At 37.5% G+C, this 16847-nt stretch overlaps 1 protein-coding gene across 5 annotated transcripts in view; it reads right to left on the bottom strand.

Annotated features, from left to right (window-relative positions):
- Positions 1-911: 911 nt before the first annotated feature.
- Positions 912-16847, bottom strand: part of GYPA (glycophorin A (MNS blood group)) — a 38682-nt gene continuing 22746 nt past the window's right edge. For all 5 annotated transcript variants that reach the window (XM_037992486.2, XM_007999890.3, XM_037992496.2 and 2 more), the window contains 4 exons: positions 15674-15712; positions 13795-13880; positions 11637-11715; positions 912-1656 (listed from right to left, as the gene is read on the bottom strand). In XM_037992486.2, the coding sequence (XP_037848414.1) occupies positions 1604-1656; positions 11637-11715; positions 13795-13880; positions 15674-15712 (257 nt within the window). In that variant the 3' untranslated portion in view covers positions 912-1603. The remainder of the gene's footprint in view (positions 1657-11636; positions 11716-13794; positions 13881-15673; positions 15713-16847) is intronic.

Genomic DNA, 16847 nt, shown 5'->3' on the forward strand with positions numbered 1-16847 from the left:
TAAATTACCCAGTCTGTGGTATTCTGTTATAGTAGCAGAAAATTAACTAAGACATTCATATATAGAAGTACAGAGAAATTGCTTGGAAAAGTTCAAGGAGGTTAAAGCAATTTGTACTTTAATTATTCACTAAATTCTGTAGCTCTGGTTAAGATGGCACGTTCACTCTGATCTCTTCTTGTCTTTGACTTGTAAATTACTTGAGCGAAAAGGTTCATCTCACCCTCTCTTGTTTCAACATGCTGCTTTTATTAAAAATGTAAATTTAAAATTACCTTGGCATTTGGGTCATTAATTGGATTAAATTAACCTAATAATGCTCTTAAAATTACTTTTAAAACACATGTATCAACAGAAATGTTCCCTTCTTAGTCTTGGTCTTTATTTTAAGTAGTCACTTTAATACAAAAACACTCTCTGAGCATACAAGTAGGTTAAAATTTAGATTTTTAAATTTATTAAAAGGTAAATTTCAGTTGCCAGGCCTGAAAGTACACAAAATACAAAAAACTTACTTTGTTATCACACAACAATAAAAAGTCATGTAGATTTTTATTAGTTTGGAAATAAAGTATCACAGGAAGGTCTTTTTTGTTTTTTGTTTTTGCTTTTTAAGTTTCACTAAACTTAAGAGTGACAGCTGTATAGTCACAGTCCTTAGTCTCTATATCTAGAAATTTCCTGTAAATGGTTTAAAGAAATTTCCAAAGTTTTATTAATAAGAGAAACTGGGACTGGACAGATTAAAGAATTTAATTGAGAACATATAGTAACCTATTAAAATATTCACCTGCATGTCCAGTTTGCACATCTTGTTGAATTTAGAGTTGAGTTTCTGTTATAAAGAAAAGTCGTAAGTCTTTTCCTTCTCAGGATACTCTACTTACACAAATAACTCTTTCAGTGGAATGCAAGCTTCAGTGAGTGCTCTGACAAAGTTCTACTGTTACACAAATTATTTTAAATATGGCATTTATATATATGTAACATTTCATATTAATGGGAAAACCTTTTGCATTGATTTATGCATTAAATGATAATGTGTGTATTTGTGTGCAGGGGTGTGTGTGTGTGTATGGCATTTCTGAGCACAAGCTTTATTAGTGTGAACAAAATATAGTAATCATTCATGTAATATTATATCTTACCTGTTCAGCAATGGAGCAAATGAATGATAGGACTTTAGTGTCCCCTTAATTTATTTAAAACAATGAAACCAGATTCAAAAGTTTACAATAGGAAGAAAACCTAAACTTCACCTAGGTATTTCACCCTTTCATTTGACAGAACCATCATTATAATACAATAGAATAGATTAAGTTAGTATTAAACAAATGTAGATGAATTCAACTAAAGTTTTCGAACAGAATTCTCAATCAATTCTAAAAATTATACTAACACACAAAAGGAAGCACTCAAAGAAACATTTGTTCTTTACCTTGAAATATTAATGAGCAGAGATTTTTTCCCCATCATTGAGTCATTGGAACTCATTATAATGAAAATTGCATTCTGAAATTGTACAACTTAGGCAGGTATATAATTTATTGGAGTGTCCAATCCACATGTTAATTTTTCACTTGACTGAAGTCTTATGTCTTCTTTATGTTCTTTCCTCATTTGGTTTGGTGAACAGATTCAATTGATCAGTTTCCTCTAGAAGGATTATAGTAAAAAAAAATACAAGACCGAAATATGAGACATAATTATGTTTAAGCACAATAGGAAATTAATGCACAGTATAAATTTTAGGATTCTACATTCCTGCAGAGTTGTCTTTGAGTGTAATTAGTAGGAAACGAAAGGACTCTCCTTAATATTAGCTCTATTGAAGTTTCGTGTAAAGAAAAATACAGAATTTCTTAGACTATCTATTCTAAAAGACTTAGGTAAAGAATAAATATAATTGCTCTGCTCCTAGTTTCTACAGAGATAAGAAACTAATAGCCAAACTTGTATAGAGGTAAAATGTAATGTGAAGCCAGTAAATGATAAGTTGAATCACATATGCATGTTAAAATTTAAGGTATGTTTCTAAGTCTGTCATGTCTTTTTTAATAATGACTTTTTTTTCCCCCCAAGGAGAAGTCTGCACAAAGGTTTATCGTCAAGTTCCTCTCTGGTTCTAGGGTATGAAAGAAGGGCACTGGGCTAGTTTTCTCCAGTAAACCCGATGCTCCACTTTTCCTGGTTGGAAAGTTGAATTTATGTTGTTCCTAGAAAGTGCATGAAAGGGAGAGGGGAGCCCTTGCTCTTACAGAAGCAGAGCTTTTCCAGTCTTCTTCTATTTGGGCACCATGGGAACTGTGCATCTCAAACATCCTCCTGTGAGAAATAGGCTGGTGGGTCACATGTGGATGCCACAGTCGGCAGCTGACTCAGATTCGCTTATTCTCATTTTTCACCAATCACAGATCACGTGCACTTTTAGAAGGTTAAAACAATTTATACTTTAATTACTCCTTAACATCATTAGTTCTTGTTGAGATGGTACTGTCATTTTAACCTCTTATGCCTTTGGCTTATAAACTAATTTAGAGCCGTATTCTATAAAAGTAGGACTAAAGCATTTTAAATATTCTTTAATAATGTGTTTTCCTATGTTTTCTGTGAGGTGCAGGCAGATTTCATAACCTGTTTCAGTAACATACTAAGACATTTAATAACTTCACTTGCACAAATGTGGGGAAATAAAGTGAGCCTAAAGTTTGGTTCTTCAGACTTCCCACTGTCATTACACATATTTGAAACATGAACAGAGAATCAAAGCAGCAATCCTGCTAATGTGGAAATGCATACAATTCTTTAAGTAAACATATTCTGTCTTCCATGCCTGTACTCACTCAGGCTGTCCTTCTGCTAAAACCCTGCCCTAGGTAATATTCATCTGTCTGTTTTTTTTTTTTTTTTGAGACGGAGTTCCGCTCTGTCTCCCAGGCTGGAGTGCAGTGGCGTGACCTCGGCTCACTGCAAGTTCTGCCTCCGGGGTTCACGCCATTCTCCTGCCTCTGCCTCCAGAGTAGCTGGGACTACAGGCACCCACCATCACGCCAGGCTAATTTTTTTGTATTTTTAGTAGAGACGGGGTTTCACTGTGTTAGCCAGGATGGTCTCAATCTCCTGACCTTGTGATCTGCCCGCCTCGGCCTCCCAAAGTGCTAGGATTACAGGCATGAGCCACTGCACCCGGCCTCATCTGTCTTTTAAGGCTAATCCCAGGTGATTTCATCTCCAGAAGCCTTTGATACCTGTCTCAATCTCTGGGACAAGTAGAGCTATTGCCTCCACTACTGTAGAACTTGTTCACTGCAATGACATTCTGTTTTTCCATTAGTCTCTCAGCTTCTAAAGGACGGAGACTCACATTGGTATATCTAATGTGAGTGTGGTGCCTACCCCACTGTACGCATTTAGCAAATGTTTGTTGCACTTAACTGAATTAATCTACAAGGATATCTTTTAGGTTTATTTTATTTTATTTTTATTTTTATTTTTTTATCATTATACTTTAAATTCCAGGGTACATGTGCCCAATGTGCAGGTTTGTTACATATGTATACTTGTGCCACATTGGTGTGTTGCACCCATCAACTCGTCAGCACCCATCAACTCATTATTTACATCAGGTGTAACTCCCAATGCCATCCCTCTCGCCTCCCCCCTCCCCATAATAGATCCCAGTGTGTGATGTTCCCCTTCCCAAGTCCAAGTGATCTCATTGTTCAATTCCCACCTATGAGTGAGAACATGCAGTGTTTGGTTTTCTGGTCTAACTACAAGGATATCTTAATGCACTGTGGTGTATTAAATTGTCCCCAACATCTGAGATGCTTAAGATTGTGTGAAAAAAAAAATGGCAGGGGAAACACTAAACACTAAATTTGTCACAGAATAAATAACTAGCAAAAAAAGTATATAAATTTAAGTTTAAAAAAATAGGCTTTAGGTTGTAATTGCTCCATTTAAAAAACTGCATCAAGACTTTTTTTTGTGGAACAGACAGAATGCAGATAAAATGAATATTTTATAGATACTTGTTCCAGCTGCCAGTCCAATAACAAGATAACCTTAGTAAATGAAGTGAATCTGGTATATGACTTAAAAACTTTTGTTGTTTCAAGTACCTGCAGATTGGATTTTATTAATCCTTTTGCCTGAGAATCATATCTATGCCATTCATTTCCACATAGCAGGAACTTCTTAGGATTATAAACTTATGTAACAATCATTGTTAAGCTTTAAGAATTCACATGATAATGTGATGTGGCAAATCCTGCATATAACCTGTGTAGCTGTGATGAATCTTTAAAACTCTGTGTTCTGTGACTCTTTAAAGTCTAGAAAACCTAGACTGGTCCAGGGTTAAAATTGAAATCCAGAAGTGTACAGGACCTCTGGTCTGTCATGAGTTTTGAAAATTATGGGAGAAAACCAACTGATTTTGTAGAAGGCAGAATGAAATCTCTTTTGCTTAAGGAATAAAGCTCATTACAGAGACTTGTTCTTGGTGACTATCTCCCAAAATAGATGTCATTTGGATTTATGCTTCTGGCAAAGTTTAATAGGAACTATATACTTTCTGTATATAGTTAATACTAGGGGCCATAGTGAATAAAACAAATGCAATTGGCTAGGTATTTAGCCAACAGTAGGGGTAGCAGCCACTACTCAGCTCTTAGGAATTGGTCTCATGATGGTGTGAAGACTCTCAGCATTTTGGGAGTTAACATTTTTCCCCAAAGGAATAGTAATACCTGATTTTTAAAATGTAACAATTTCAGGAGGGAGGTCCCAAGATGGCCGAATAGGAACAGCTCCAGTCTGCAGCTCCCAGCCTGAGTGATGCAGAAGATGGGTGATTTCTGCATTTCCAACTGAGGTACCAAGTTCATCTCACTGGGGCTTGTAGGGCAGTGGATGCAACCCATGGAGCAGGGTGGGCATCCCTTCACCCAGGAAGCACAAGGGGTAAGGGAATTCCCTTTCCTAGCCAAGGGAAACCATGACAGACGGTACCTGGAAAATCGGGACACTCCCACCCTAATACTGTGCTTTTCCAATGGTCTTAGCAAACAGCACACCAGGATATTATATCCCACGCCTGGCTCCAAGGGTCCCACACCCACGGAGCGTTGCTCACTGCTAGCACAGCAGTCTGAGATCGAACTGCAAAGCAGCAGTGAGGCAGAGGGAGGGGCGTCCACCATTGCTGAGGCTTGAGTAGGTAAACAAAACAGCTGGGAAGCTTGAACTGGGTGGAGCCCACCACAGCTCAAGGAGGCCTGCCTGCCTCTGTAGACTCCACCTCTGGGGGCAGGGCATAGCTGAACAAAAGGCAGCAGAAACTTCTGCAGACTTAAATGTCCCTGTCTGAGAGCTTTGAAGAGAGTAGTGGTTCTCCTAGCATGGAGTTTGAGATTTGAGAACAGACAGACTGTCTCTTTAAGTGGGTCCCTGACCCCCAAGTAGCCTAACTGGGAGACACCTCATACAACTGGGTGCCCCTCTGAGACAAAGCTTCCAGAGGAAGGATCAGGCAGCAACATTTTCTATTCTGCAATATTTGCTGTTCTGCAGCCTCTGCTGGTGATACCCATGCAAACATGGTCTGGTGTAGACCTCCAGCAAACTCAAACAGACCTGCAGCTGAGGGTCCTGACTGTTAGAAGGAAAACTAACAAACAGAAAGGACATCCACACCAAAACACCATCATCAAAGACCAAAGGTAGATAAAACCACAAAGATGGGGAGAAACCAGGGCAGAAAAGCTGAAAATTCTAAAAATCAGAGTGCCTCTTCTCCTCCAAAGGAATGCAGCTCCTTGCCAGCAATGGAAGAAAGCTGGATGGAGAATGACTTTGACGAGTTGAGAGAAGAAGGCTTCAGATGATTAGTAATAACAAACTTTTCCTAGCTAAAGGAAGATGTTCAAACCCATCACAAAGATGCTAAAAACCTTGAAAAAAAGATTAGACAAATGGCTAACTAGAATAAACAGTGTAGAGAAGACCTTAAATGACCTGATGGAGCTGAAAACCATGCCACAAGAACTACACGATGCATGCACAAGCTTCAGTAGCTGATTTGATCAAGTGGAAGAAAGGGTATCAGTGATTGAAGATCAAATGAATGAAATCAAGTGAGAAGAGAAGTTTAGTGGAAAAAGAGTAAAAAGAAATGAACAAATCCTCCAAGAAATAGGGGACTATGTGAAAAGACCAAATCTACGTCTGATTGGTGTACCTGAAAGTGACGGGGAGAATGGAACTAAGTTGGAAAGCACTCTTCAGGATATTATCCAGGAGAATTTCCCTCACCTAGCAAGGCAGGCCAACATTCAAGTTCAGGAAATACAGAAGACACCACAAAGATACTCCTCGAGAAGTGTAACTCTAAGACACATAATTGTCAGATTCACCCAAGTTGAAAAGAAGAAAAAAATGTTAAGAGGAGCCAGAGAGAAAGGTCGGGTTACCAACAAAGGGAAGTCCATCAGACTAACATCTAATCCCTAGGCAGAAACTCTACAAACCAGAAGAGAGTGGGGACCAATATTCAACATTCTTAAAATAATTTTCAATTCAGAATTTCATATCCAGCCAAACTATGCTTCATAAGTGAAGGAGAAATAAAATCCTGTACAGACAAACAAATGCTGAGAGATTTTGTCACCACCAGGCCTGCCTTACAAGAGCTCCTGAAGGAAGCACTAAACATGGAAAGGAACAACCGGTACCAGCTACTGCAAAAACATGTCAAATTGTAAAGACCATCAATGCTAGGAAGAAACTGCATCAAGTAACAAGCAAAATAATGAGCTAACATCATAATGACAGGATCAAATTCAAACATAACAATATTAACCTTAAATGTAAATGGGCTAAATACTCCAATTAAAAGACTCAGACTGGCAAATTGGATAGAGTCAAGATCCATCAGTGTGCTGTATTCAGGAGACCCATCTCATGTGCAGAGACACACATAGGCTCAAAATAAAGGGATGGAGGAAGATCTACCAAGCAAATGGAAAACAAAAAGCAGGGGTTGCAATCCTAGTCTCTGATAAAACAGACTTTAAACCAACAAAGATCAAAAGAGACATAGAAGGCCATTACATAATGGTAAAGGGATCAATTCAACAAGAAGAGCTAACTATTCTAAATATATATGCACCTAATACAGGATCACCCAGATTCATAAAGCAAGTCCTTAGAGACCTCCAAAGAGATTTAGACTCCCACACAATAACAATGAGAGACTATAACACCCCACTGTCAACATTAGACAGATCAACGAGACAGAAAGTTAACAAGGATATCCAGGAATTGAAGTCAGCTCTGTACCAAGTGGACCTAATAGATGTCTATCAACAGATAGACAAATCAACAGAATATACATTCTTCTCAGCACCACATTCCACTTATTCCAAAATTGACCACATAGTTGGAAGTAAAGCACTCTTCAGCAAACGTAAAAGAACAGAGATTATAACAAACTGTCTCTCAGACCACAGTGCAATCAAACTAGAGCTCAGGATTAAGAAACTCACTCAAAACTGCTCAACTACATGGAAACTGAACAACCTGCTCCTGAATGACTACTGGGTACATAATGAAATGAAGGCAGAAATAAAGATGTTCTTTGAAATCAATGAGAACAAAGACACAACATACCAGAATCTCTGGGACACATTTAAAGCAGTGTGTAGAGGGAAATTTATAGCACTAAATGCCCACAAGAGAAAGCAGGAAAGATCTAAAATTGACACCCTAACATCATAATTAAAAGAAATAGAGAAGCAAGAGCAAACACATTCGAAAGCTAACAGAAGGCAAGAAATAAGTAAGATCAGAGTAGAATTGAAGGAGATAGAGACACAAAAAACACTTCAAAAAAATCAGTGAATCCAGGAACTGGTTTTTTGAAAAGATCAGCAAAATGGATAGACCACTAGCAAGACTAATAAAGAAGAAAAGAGAGAAGAATCAAACAGACGCAATAAAAAATGATAAAGGGGATATCACCACCGATCCCACAAAAATACAAACTACCATCAGAGAATACTATAAACACCTATATGCAAATAAACTAGAAAATCTAGAAGAAATGGATAAATTCATGGACACATACACCCTTCCAAGACCAAACCAGGAAGAAGTTGAATACCTGAATAGACCAATAACAGGCTCTGAAATTGAGGCAATAATTAATAACTAATGGCCTAATTAATAATTAATCCATCCAGGACCAGACAGATTCACAGTGGAATTCTACCAGTGGTACAAAGAGGAGCTGGTAGCATTCCTTCTGAAACTATTCCAATCAATAGAAAAAGAGGGAATCTTCCCTAACTCATTTGATGAGGCCAGCATCATCCTGATACCAAAGCCTGGTAACAAAGACACACACACATACACAAAACGGAATTTTAGACCAATATCCCTGATGAACATTTATGCAAAAATCCTCAATATACTGGCAAACCAAATCCAGCAGCACATCAAAAAGCTTATCTACTATGATCAAGTTGGCATCATGGCTGGAATGCTAGGCTGGTCCAATATTGGCAAATCAATAAACGTAATCCATCAAATAAACAGAACCAAAGACAAAAACCATATGATTATCTCAATAGATGCAAAAAACGCCTTTGACAAAATTCAACATCCCTTCATGCTGAAAACTCTTAATAAACTACTAATTGATGGGACGTATCTCAAAATCATAAGAGCTATTTATGACAAACCCACAGCCAATATCATACTGAATGGGCAAAAACTGGAAGCATTCCCTTTGAAAACTGGCACAAGACAGGGATGCCCTCTCTCGCCACTCCTATTCAACATGGTATTGGAAGTTCTGGCCAGGGCAATGAGGCAGGAGAAAGAAATAAAGGGTATTCAGTTAGGAAAAGAGGAAGTCAAACTGTCCCTGTTTGCAGATGACATGATTATATATTTAGAAAATCCCATCGTCTCAGCCCAAAATCTCCTAAGCTGATGAGCAACTTCAGCAAAGTCTCAGGATACAAAATCAATGTGCAAAAATCACAAGCATTCTCTACACCAATAACAGGCAAACAGAGAGCCAAATTATGAGTGCACTTCCATTCACAATTGCTTCAACAAGAATAAAATACCTAGGAATCCCACTCACAAGGGATGTGAAGGACCTCTTCAAGGAGAACTACAAACCACTGCTCAGTGAAATAAAAGAGGACACAAACAAATGGAAGAACATACCATGCTCATGGATAGGAAGAATCAATATCGTGGAAATGGCCATACTGCCCAAGGTAATTTATAGATCCACTGCCATCCCCGTCAAGCTACCAATGACTTTCTTCACAGAATTGGAAAAAACTACTTTAAAGTTCATATGGAACCAAAAAAGATCCTGCATTGCCAAGACAATCCTAAGCCAAAAGAACAAAGCTGGAGACATCATGCTACATGACTTCAAACTATACTGTAAGGCTACAGTAACCAAAATAGCATGGTACTGGTACCAAAACAGAAACAGAGACCAATGGAACAGAACAGAGGCCTCAGAAATACCACCACACATCTACAACCATCTGATCTTTGACAAACCTGACAAAAACAAGCAATGGGAAAAGGATTCCCTATATAACAAATGGTGCTGGGAAAACTGGCTAGCCATAAGTAGAAAGCTGAAACTGGATCCCTTCCTTATACCATATAAAAATTAATTCAAGATCGATTAAAGACTTAAATGTTAGACCTAAAATCATAAAAACCCTAGAAGAAAACTTAGGCAATACCATTCAGGACATAGGCATGGCCAAGGACTTCATGACTAAAACACAAAAAGCAATGGCAACAAAAGTCAAAATTGACAAATGGGATCTAATTAAACTAAAGAGCTTCTGCACAGCAAAAGAAACTACCATCAGAGTGAACAGGCAGCCTACAGAATGGGAGAAAATTTTACAACGTATCCATCTAACAAAGGACTAATATCCAGAATCTACAGAGAACTTAAATTTACAAGAAAAAATCAAACAACCTCATCAAAAAGTGGGCAAAGGATATGAACAGACACTTCAGAAAAGAAGACATTTATGCAGCCAACAGACACATGAAAAAATGCTCATCATCACTGGCCATCAGAGAAATGCAAATGAAAACCACAATGAGATACCATGTCACACCAGTTAGAATGGTGATCATTAAAAAGGAAACAACGGGTGCTGGAAAGGATGTGGAGAAATAGGTACACTTTTACACTATTGGTGCAACTGTAAACTAGTTCAAGTATTGTGGAAGACAGTGTGGCGATTCCTCAAGGATCTAGAACTAGAAATACCATTTGATCCAGCCATCCCATTACTGGGTATATACCCAAAGGATTATAAATCATGCTGCTATAAAGACACATGCACACGTATGTTTATCATGGCACTATTCACAATAGCAAAGACTTGGAACCAACCCAAATGTCCATCAGTGACAGATTGGATTAAGAAAATGTGGTACATATACACCATGGAATACTATGCAGCCATAAAAAAGGATGAGCTCATGTCCTTTGTAGGGACGTGGATGAAGCTGGAAACCATCATTCTGAGCAAACTATCACAAGGACAGAAAACCAAACACCACATGTTCTCACTCGCAGGTGGGAATTGAACAATGAGATCACTTGGACACAGGGTGGGGAACATCACACAATGGCACCTGTCGTGGGCTGGGGGGAGGGGTGAGGGATAGCATTAGGAGATATATCTAATGTAAATGACGAGTTAATGGGTGCAGCACACCAACATGGCACATGTATACATATGTAACAAACCTGCATGTTGTGCACATGTACCCTAGAACTTAAAGTATAATAAATAAAATAAAATGTAACAATTTCCCACTTTTAAAAGTTGACAATAAATGTTCTTTTCAAAAAGCTCTATGTGGTTCAGTACTGTTCTGGATAAACAAAATATATCTATAGCCTTTCGTATGTTTTGTATCTACTTAGCACCTGGGAGTGGAGATGAACGCATGTGCCAGATGGCTTGCCAGTGTGCACAGGAGGTCATTTGGGAATGACACCTGCTATATTGATAACAGCTAACAGGCGTGAGAACTTATCATGGCCACCATGAATGGTTTTAAATGCTTTACCGGTTGTTGCTCATTTAATTATCATTAAACTCTGTGAGATTGACGCTATCATTATCCCCATATTAACAGAGGTTTAGTAGCTTGCTCAGGGTTACACAGCTAATAGGCGTTGGAGCATGGATTCAAATCCAAGTCTGATTTCAGATCTGGGGCTATTACACTACACTACACCATACTGACCATAGAGTCTCCTACACACAGAACTTTGCAGTTTGGGAAATAAGAAGTACACTTGGTTTTCTCTTTTGTTTTTACTATTTGATTGAGTCTTTTTTTAAAAAAACAAAACAAAACAAAACATGTTGTGTCTAAAAGAGAATCTCACTATGCTGCAGCAAACTCTTACATTTCTAAAAAATCAGAAGTAGAATTAATGAAATAGAATAGAAATGAATCATAACTAGTTTTCCCCTCCCTCAAATCAGAAAGAAGTAACTCACTAGTTTGTTTGTTTTTCCTAAAAGGCAAAAGGAACTGCAAATATTAACACCAACCTGGATTTTCTATTTCAACAGAACTTAAAGGCACCTCTGCATCAGGTGGGGGGAGAGGTTGTACATCAGATGGGCTTTTCTATGAAGAAATACCAGAAAAATATTAATAACACAATTTTCTCACCTTAAGACAGTAAAAAGTAAAATGCTTCAGCTTAAAAATATTTTTTTCTAAATTTTCTTTTCTTTTGGTTGAAATCCCCTTTGCAGATATTTTGTTGTTGTTACTAGTTACTAGTATTTATAAGCATTGATTTAAACTTGTATTTGTTTCTTCTATAGTATTTGGTATTTCAGTAGGAGAAATATCACCTCAAACACTGATACTACAGATTTCCCTGTTGTAATAAATAGTGAAAGTGAAACTAAAAATGAAGTGTGTGATCTTTGCATCACGTTGACCAGGACAAAATTCATCCATACACATTTAGAAAATTCTCTGAATTTTCTCAACTAAATATTTCCTTGACTTTTCCAGGTTTTAGAACATTGACCAAGAGAGAAGACAACCCACTTTGCCATACATGCCCATGTAAGAAGATGATTTTTCTCTTTTATATTCCAGGCAAGAGAAGTTATCTTATATTAAAGTCCTTACGAAAAATCTCATACAAGGGTAGGCATTCTCAGTTATTTTTCTTTGATTAACAAAAAGCATTATTTAAGGAAGATATATTTACATATAATAATGAAAATCAATTATAGGATTGGATGACTGTAGAAGTTAACTGTTAGAAGCAGTTAAAAAAAGAAAAGAGGCAAAGGAACTTAATGTAGATATTACTATCATTCTTCTGATGGCCCCACAATTGCAGTGTTGTTACACCACTCAGCCTTTTAAAAGAATTATATAGTGGTTATGGTCTCAAAAGTCACAAAGAGAGATTAAGAATAGAGGATGAATGAAAACACAACTGTACCAATCTCATGTGACTTAAGTACTTCTGATCTAGGATTACAGAGACAGTGACAGCATCATAAATACACACACACATTGTGTCTTAAATATTGTGAATAGAAAATGATAGCAAAAGTTACACACTTCGATAAGCTATGTTGTATGTATTTAAAAATATCATTAGTGGGCTGGGTGTGGTGGCTCGTGCCTGTAATCCCAGCACTTTGGAGACCAAGGCAGGTGGATCACTTGAGGTCAGGAGTTTGAAACCAGTCTGGCCAACACAGTGAAACCCCATCTCTACTATTAAAAAAATACAAAAATTAACCAGGCATGGTGGCCTGCAACTGTAGTCTCAACTACTGCAGAGGCTGAAGCACGAGAATCACTTGAACCCGGGAGGCGGAGGCTGCAGTGAGCAGAGATTGCGCTACTTTGCCCTCGAGCCTGGGTGGCAGAGGGAAACTCTGTCTCAAAAAAATATGTATTTAAAAAAAAGCATTAGTGATTCAAAATAAATCACTGATGTTAAGAATTCATGGGTGAAAATTTGAAAAATTTGTTTCAGAATACGTGAGAATTAAGAAAAGCAAAAGTTTTATTTTGTTTATTTTTATTTATTTATTTATTTATTTATTTATTGAGACAGGGTCTCACTGTGTTGCCCAGGCTGGAATGCAGTAGCATGATCACAGCTCACTGCAGCCTTGATTTCCCAGGCTCAACGAATCCTCCCACTTTAGTCCCCTGAGTAGCTGATACTACACATGTGCACCACCACACCTTTCTAATTTTCATATTTTTTGTATAGACTAGGTTTCACCTTGTTGCTCAGGCTGGTCTCAAACTCCTGAGCTTAAGCAATCCTCCTGCCTTAGCCTCCCCCAAAGTTTTAAACACATGTAAATATATTCTTTTAAATATTTTATACACAAATAGGGTAAATACTATAAATAGAATCTTAATATTTCCTCAATATCCATCAAAATATGTGAAAGCAAGTTAGACAAAAACTTAGGGAGAATTTTCATTGGGAAAATTGGGGATAGATTTATATTTAGAGGTTCGCTTTAACTGGGCAAATGCATAAAAAAATAAATTCTGCAAGAGTAACACAGTGACTGCTATGTGTCCAGTTGAAAAAGATGGAATTTTTTGCAGTTCTGTTCCTCTTTTGAGTTTAACTGAACTCAGAGGAATAAACCCTCCAAGAGCTGTCCACATTGGTATTTAGAGCAACATTAAAAACTGAATTCTCACCTTTCTCAGTCGGCAAATACCGTAAGAAATAAAGAGGATCGTTCCAATGACACCAGCCATCACCCCAAAAATAATGAGTGCTATCACTACAGGAGATAAAGAGAGCAGCAAAATTATGAAAGCCTGAAATAAATGACCACATAGCAATTGAAAAATAAGACAGATAAAATCAGGGTAACTTCACCTTGCCTTTTAATAGAAAGTACAATTAATATACTATTATGTATATTTTGTCTTTTTAAAAATTGTGCACTTTACAGTAACCATGTGGGAAACTGGGACTGTGAGTGATCAAGTCTTTTGTCCAAGGTCGCACAACTAGTTGATGACAGAACTAAGACCTGAGGCTTCTGATTCCAGACCCAGCGTTCTTCACTAGTGTAACTGTAGATAAGAACTCAGTGGACCTTCTACTCAGATATGGGGGAAAAAAACACAAATTCTCTCATAATTTGGAAGTTATGAGAGAAAATAATGTCTTGATGTATAAAAGAACATTGAACAGATCACAGAATCATACTTTTGGAAAGAAACTGGTATGAACAGTTTACAAATGAAGAAAAGAAGCTGAATAAGGTTAACTTAGCCTTGGTCAGACAACTAGTTAAAACTAGAATTATAACTATAATGCAGGTCATCTATATTCTAAGCTTTATTCCTTCCACAGTATTCTTATGCATAGTCTCCAATATAGTCGCTAAAATGCTTTTGCAGTCTTTTATATTTGGGAATGAAACAATGGAAATAAATTAATTTAGAGATAGTTCCATATTTATAGCATATTTGTAGTGCTTCCCGATGAAGTAAATAGAATGGAAGGCTGGACATAAAGGTAAAACGGCTCATTTATTTGCCTAATTAATATTTAAAAGCCCTAGTATTGATAAAAAGTAAAAGTAGCATTTCCTCTTGCTGGTGTTGCCCAGCTTTCTTGACCACTTAGCTTGAATGTATGTGATAGTGATGAAGTTCTATGATGTGCTTTTTACCCTGTGAGCTGTGGACACAGCCAAGTGTCAAGGGAGGGTTAGAATGCAGAATAGCAAATGAGCACACACAGTGATACTCAAGTGAGGGGAAGGGATGTCCCTTCAGCAGAGGTTGTCAAGATGGCCCCTAAGTGGTTGCATTGGGCCAAAAATGAATCAAGGCTGAGATTTAACTTTGAAATACAGTACCAGTTAATTAGATGATTTTAAATGCCTGGCTCTTTACGGTAAGGAAGAGGGAGGTTCATTTGTTTTATAAGCTCTTATGAGGCTTTTTTCAAGCACTCAGGGTTGGCTAGAAAGGTAAAACATCTCACTTAAGAGAAAAACTATTACCAAATTATGTATTTCTATTTCCAAAATGTTTTTATTTATTTTTATTTACTTATGTATTTGTTTCTGAGACAGGGTCTTACTCGGTCACCAAGACTAGAGTACAGTGGTACAGTCACAGCTCACTGCAGCCTCAAACTCCCAGGCTCAGGCAATCGATCCTCCCACCTCAGCCAGCCTCCCAAGTAGCTGGGACTACAGGTGCGTGCCCCATCCCAGCTAATTTTGTATTTTTTTGTAGAGACGGATTTTGCCATATTGCCCAGGCTGTTCTCAAATTCCTGGGCTCAAGTGATTAGCCAGGCTTGGCCTCCCAAAGCTCTGGGATTACAGGCATGAGCCACTGCTCCTGGCCCCCTAAATGTTTTTAAAAATAAGAGATGGCTAATTTAATTTTAAAAAGAGAATATTTTCTTTGCCTTTACAATTTTGTTTGAATAAAGTAAACAACATACGCTCTTCTGTTTTAAGATTGACACATTTTCTTAGGCATTTGAAACAAGCAATGGATAGTTTAAAATGGAATGACTTTTATTATTTGTCAAATATTAACATACCTAGTTCAGAGAATTCATGGACAAGTTGTACCCGTTCTCCTATAAAGCAAAATTTCAATGTTAAGTCCAAACAAGTAAGGTATGTGCAAAAAAAAAATCATTTTGGAGTTAAACAGTTTTGTGGGTTTCCTTTTCTTAATCACATTTTGAGAGTTGTTGGTCAACTTTCAACATCTGGTTAGTAAATTTTATGATGTAATGTGTCAGTCTTACCATTAATAATTTCAGTATCTACTTTTAATGACCCAACAAGTATTCATGGATGAGAAATAAGCAAATTATCTCATAACTGAGGGGAAAGGAATGAGAAAGTATTGGAAGAATCACTTATTGACTTACACAAGAAGCAATATATTTTTTAAAAAAATGTAAGAATAATGAGAAGAAAGGAGACGTATGGAGCCATTACTCCACACGGATGCCAGTCCCATGCAAAGAGGGGTCATGTGGCTATCAATTTTCCAGATTTATGCCACAGCCACTGTCTGAATCTAAACTGTTACTGTATCTCATCTGAGCTTTTGCCAATAGTCTCTCTGGATTCTATGTCAGCAGCAATGGATAGTACGGTTGCCTTACTGTTCCACCTGTGCTAACCTTCCCTGTCAGCCCACATCTTACTTTTGTCTCTGTCTCCACTTGCCATTTTATGTCTTGAAGCTCTCTTACTACCAAAGCCACACAATTTTCTAGAGCTTAATCATTACAAATTACATAGTATATACTATGTTGTATCACATGATTGAGGATTCAGGTATTTTTTTTTTATTATTATTCTTTAGGCTTTATGTACAAAGGTTAATTGGGGCTTGCCTTCTCTTTCTTGGTCACAGTCAATAGTTGTGGGTGCTATATGGGCTTTGGGGTAAAACAGATGGGTTTTCTGTCACAAAAGTTTGAGAACTTCCATGAGTTACAGCTTGTGTAAATATAGTTCAATCACAACAATGATTCCAGAGCAACTATTTAAAACTAAGAACATACTATTTTCCTCTTCTGGAGGGTAAAGGGTTCTACCAGAAAATTCCAAAACTTCATGAGCACTAGGAGTGGTTGGATGTGTGTCCGATTTGTGCTTATCTGCATACAAGATAAGTTGAGAAAGGGATCAAGAATGAGGCGACCCCGTGGACATAAAATGTATCATGAAAGACAAATTCTTCCACATCCCTGC

The sequence above is a fragment of the Chlorocebus sabaeus genome, chromosome 7 (assembly GCF_047675955.1).
Source record: "Chlorocebus sabaeus isolate Y175 chromosome 7, mChlSab1.0.hap1, whole genome shotgun sequence".
Taxonomy (NCBI): Eukaryota; Metazoa; Chordata; class Mammalia; order Primates; family Cercopithecidae; genus Chlorocebus; species Chlorocebus sabaeus.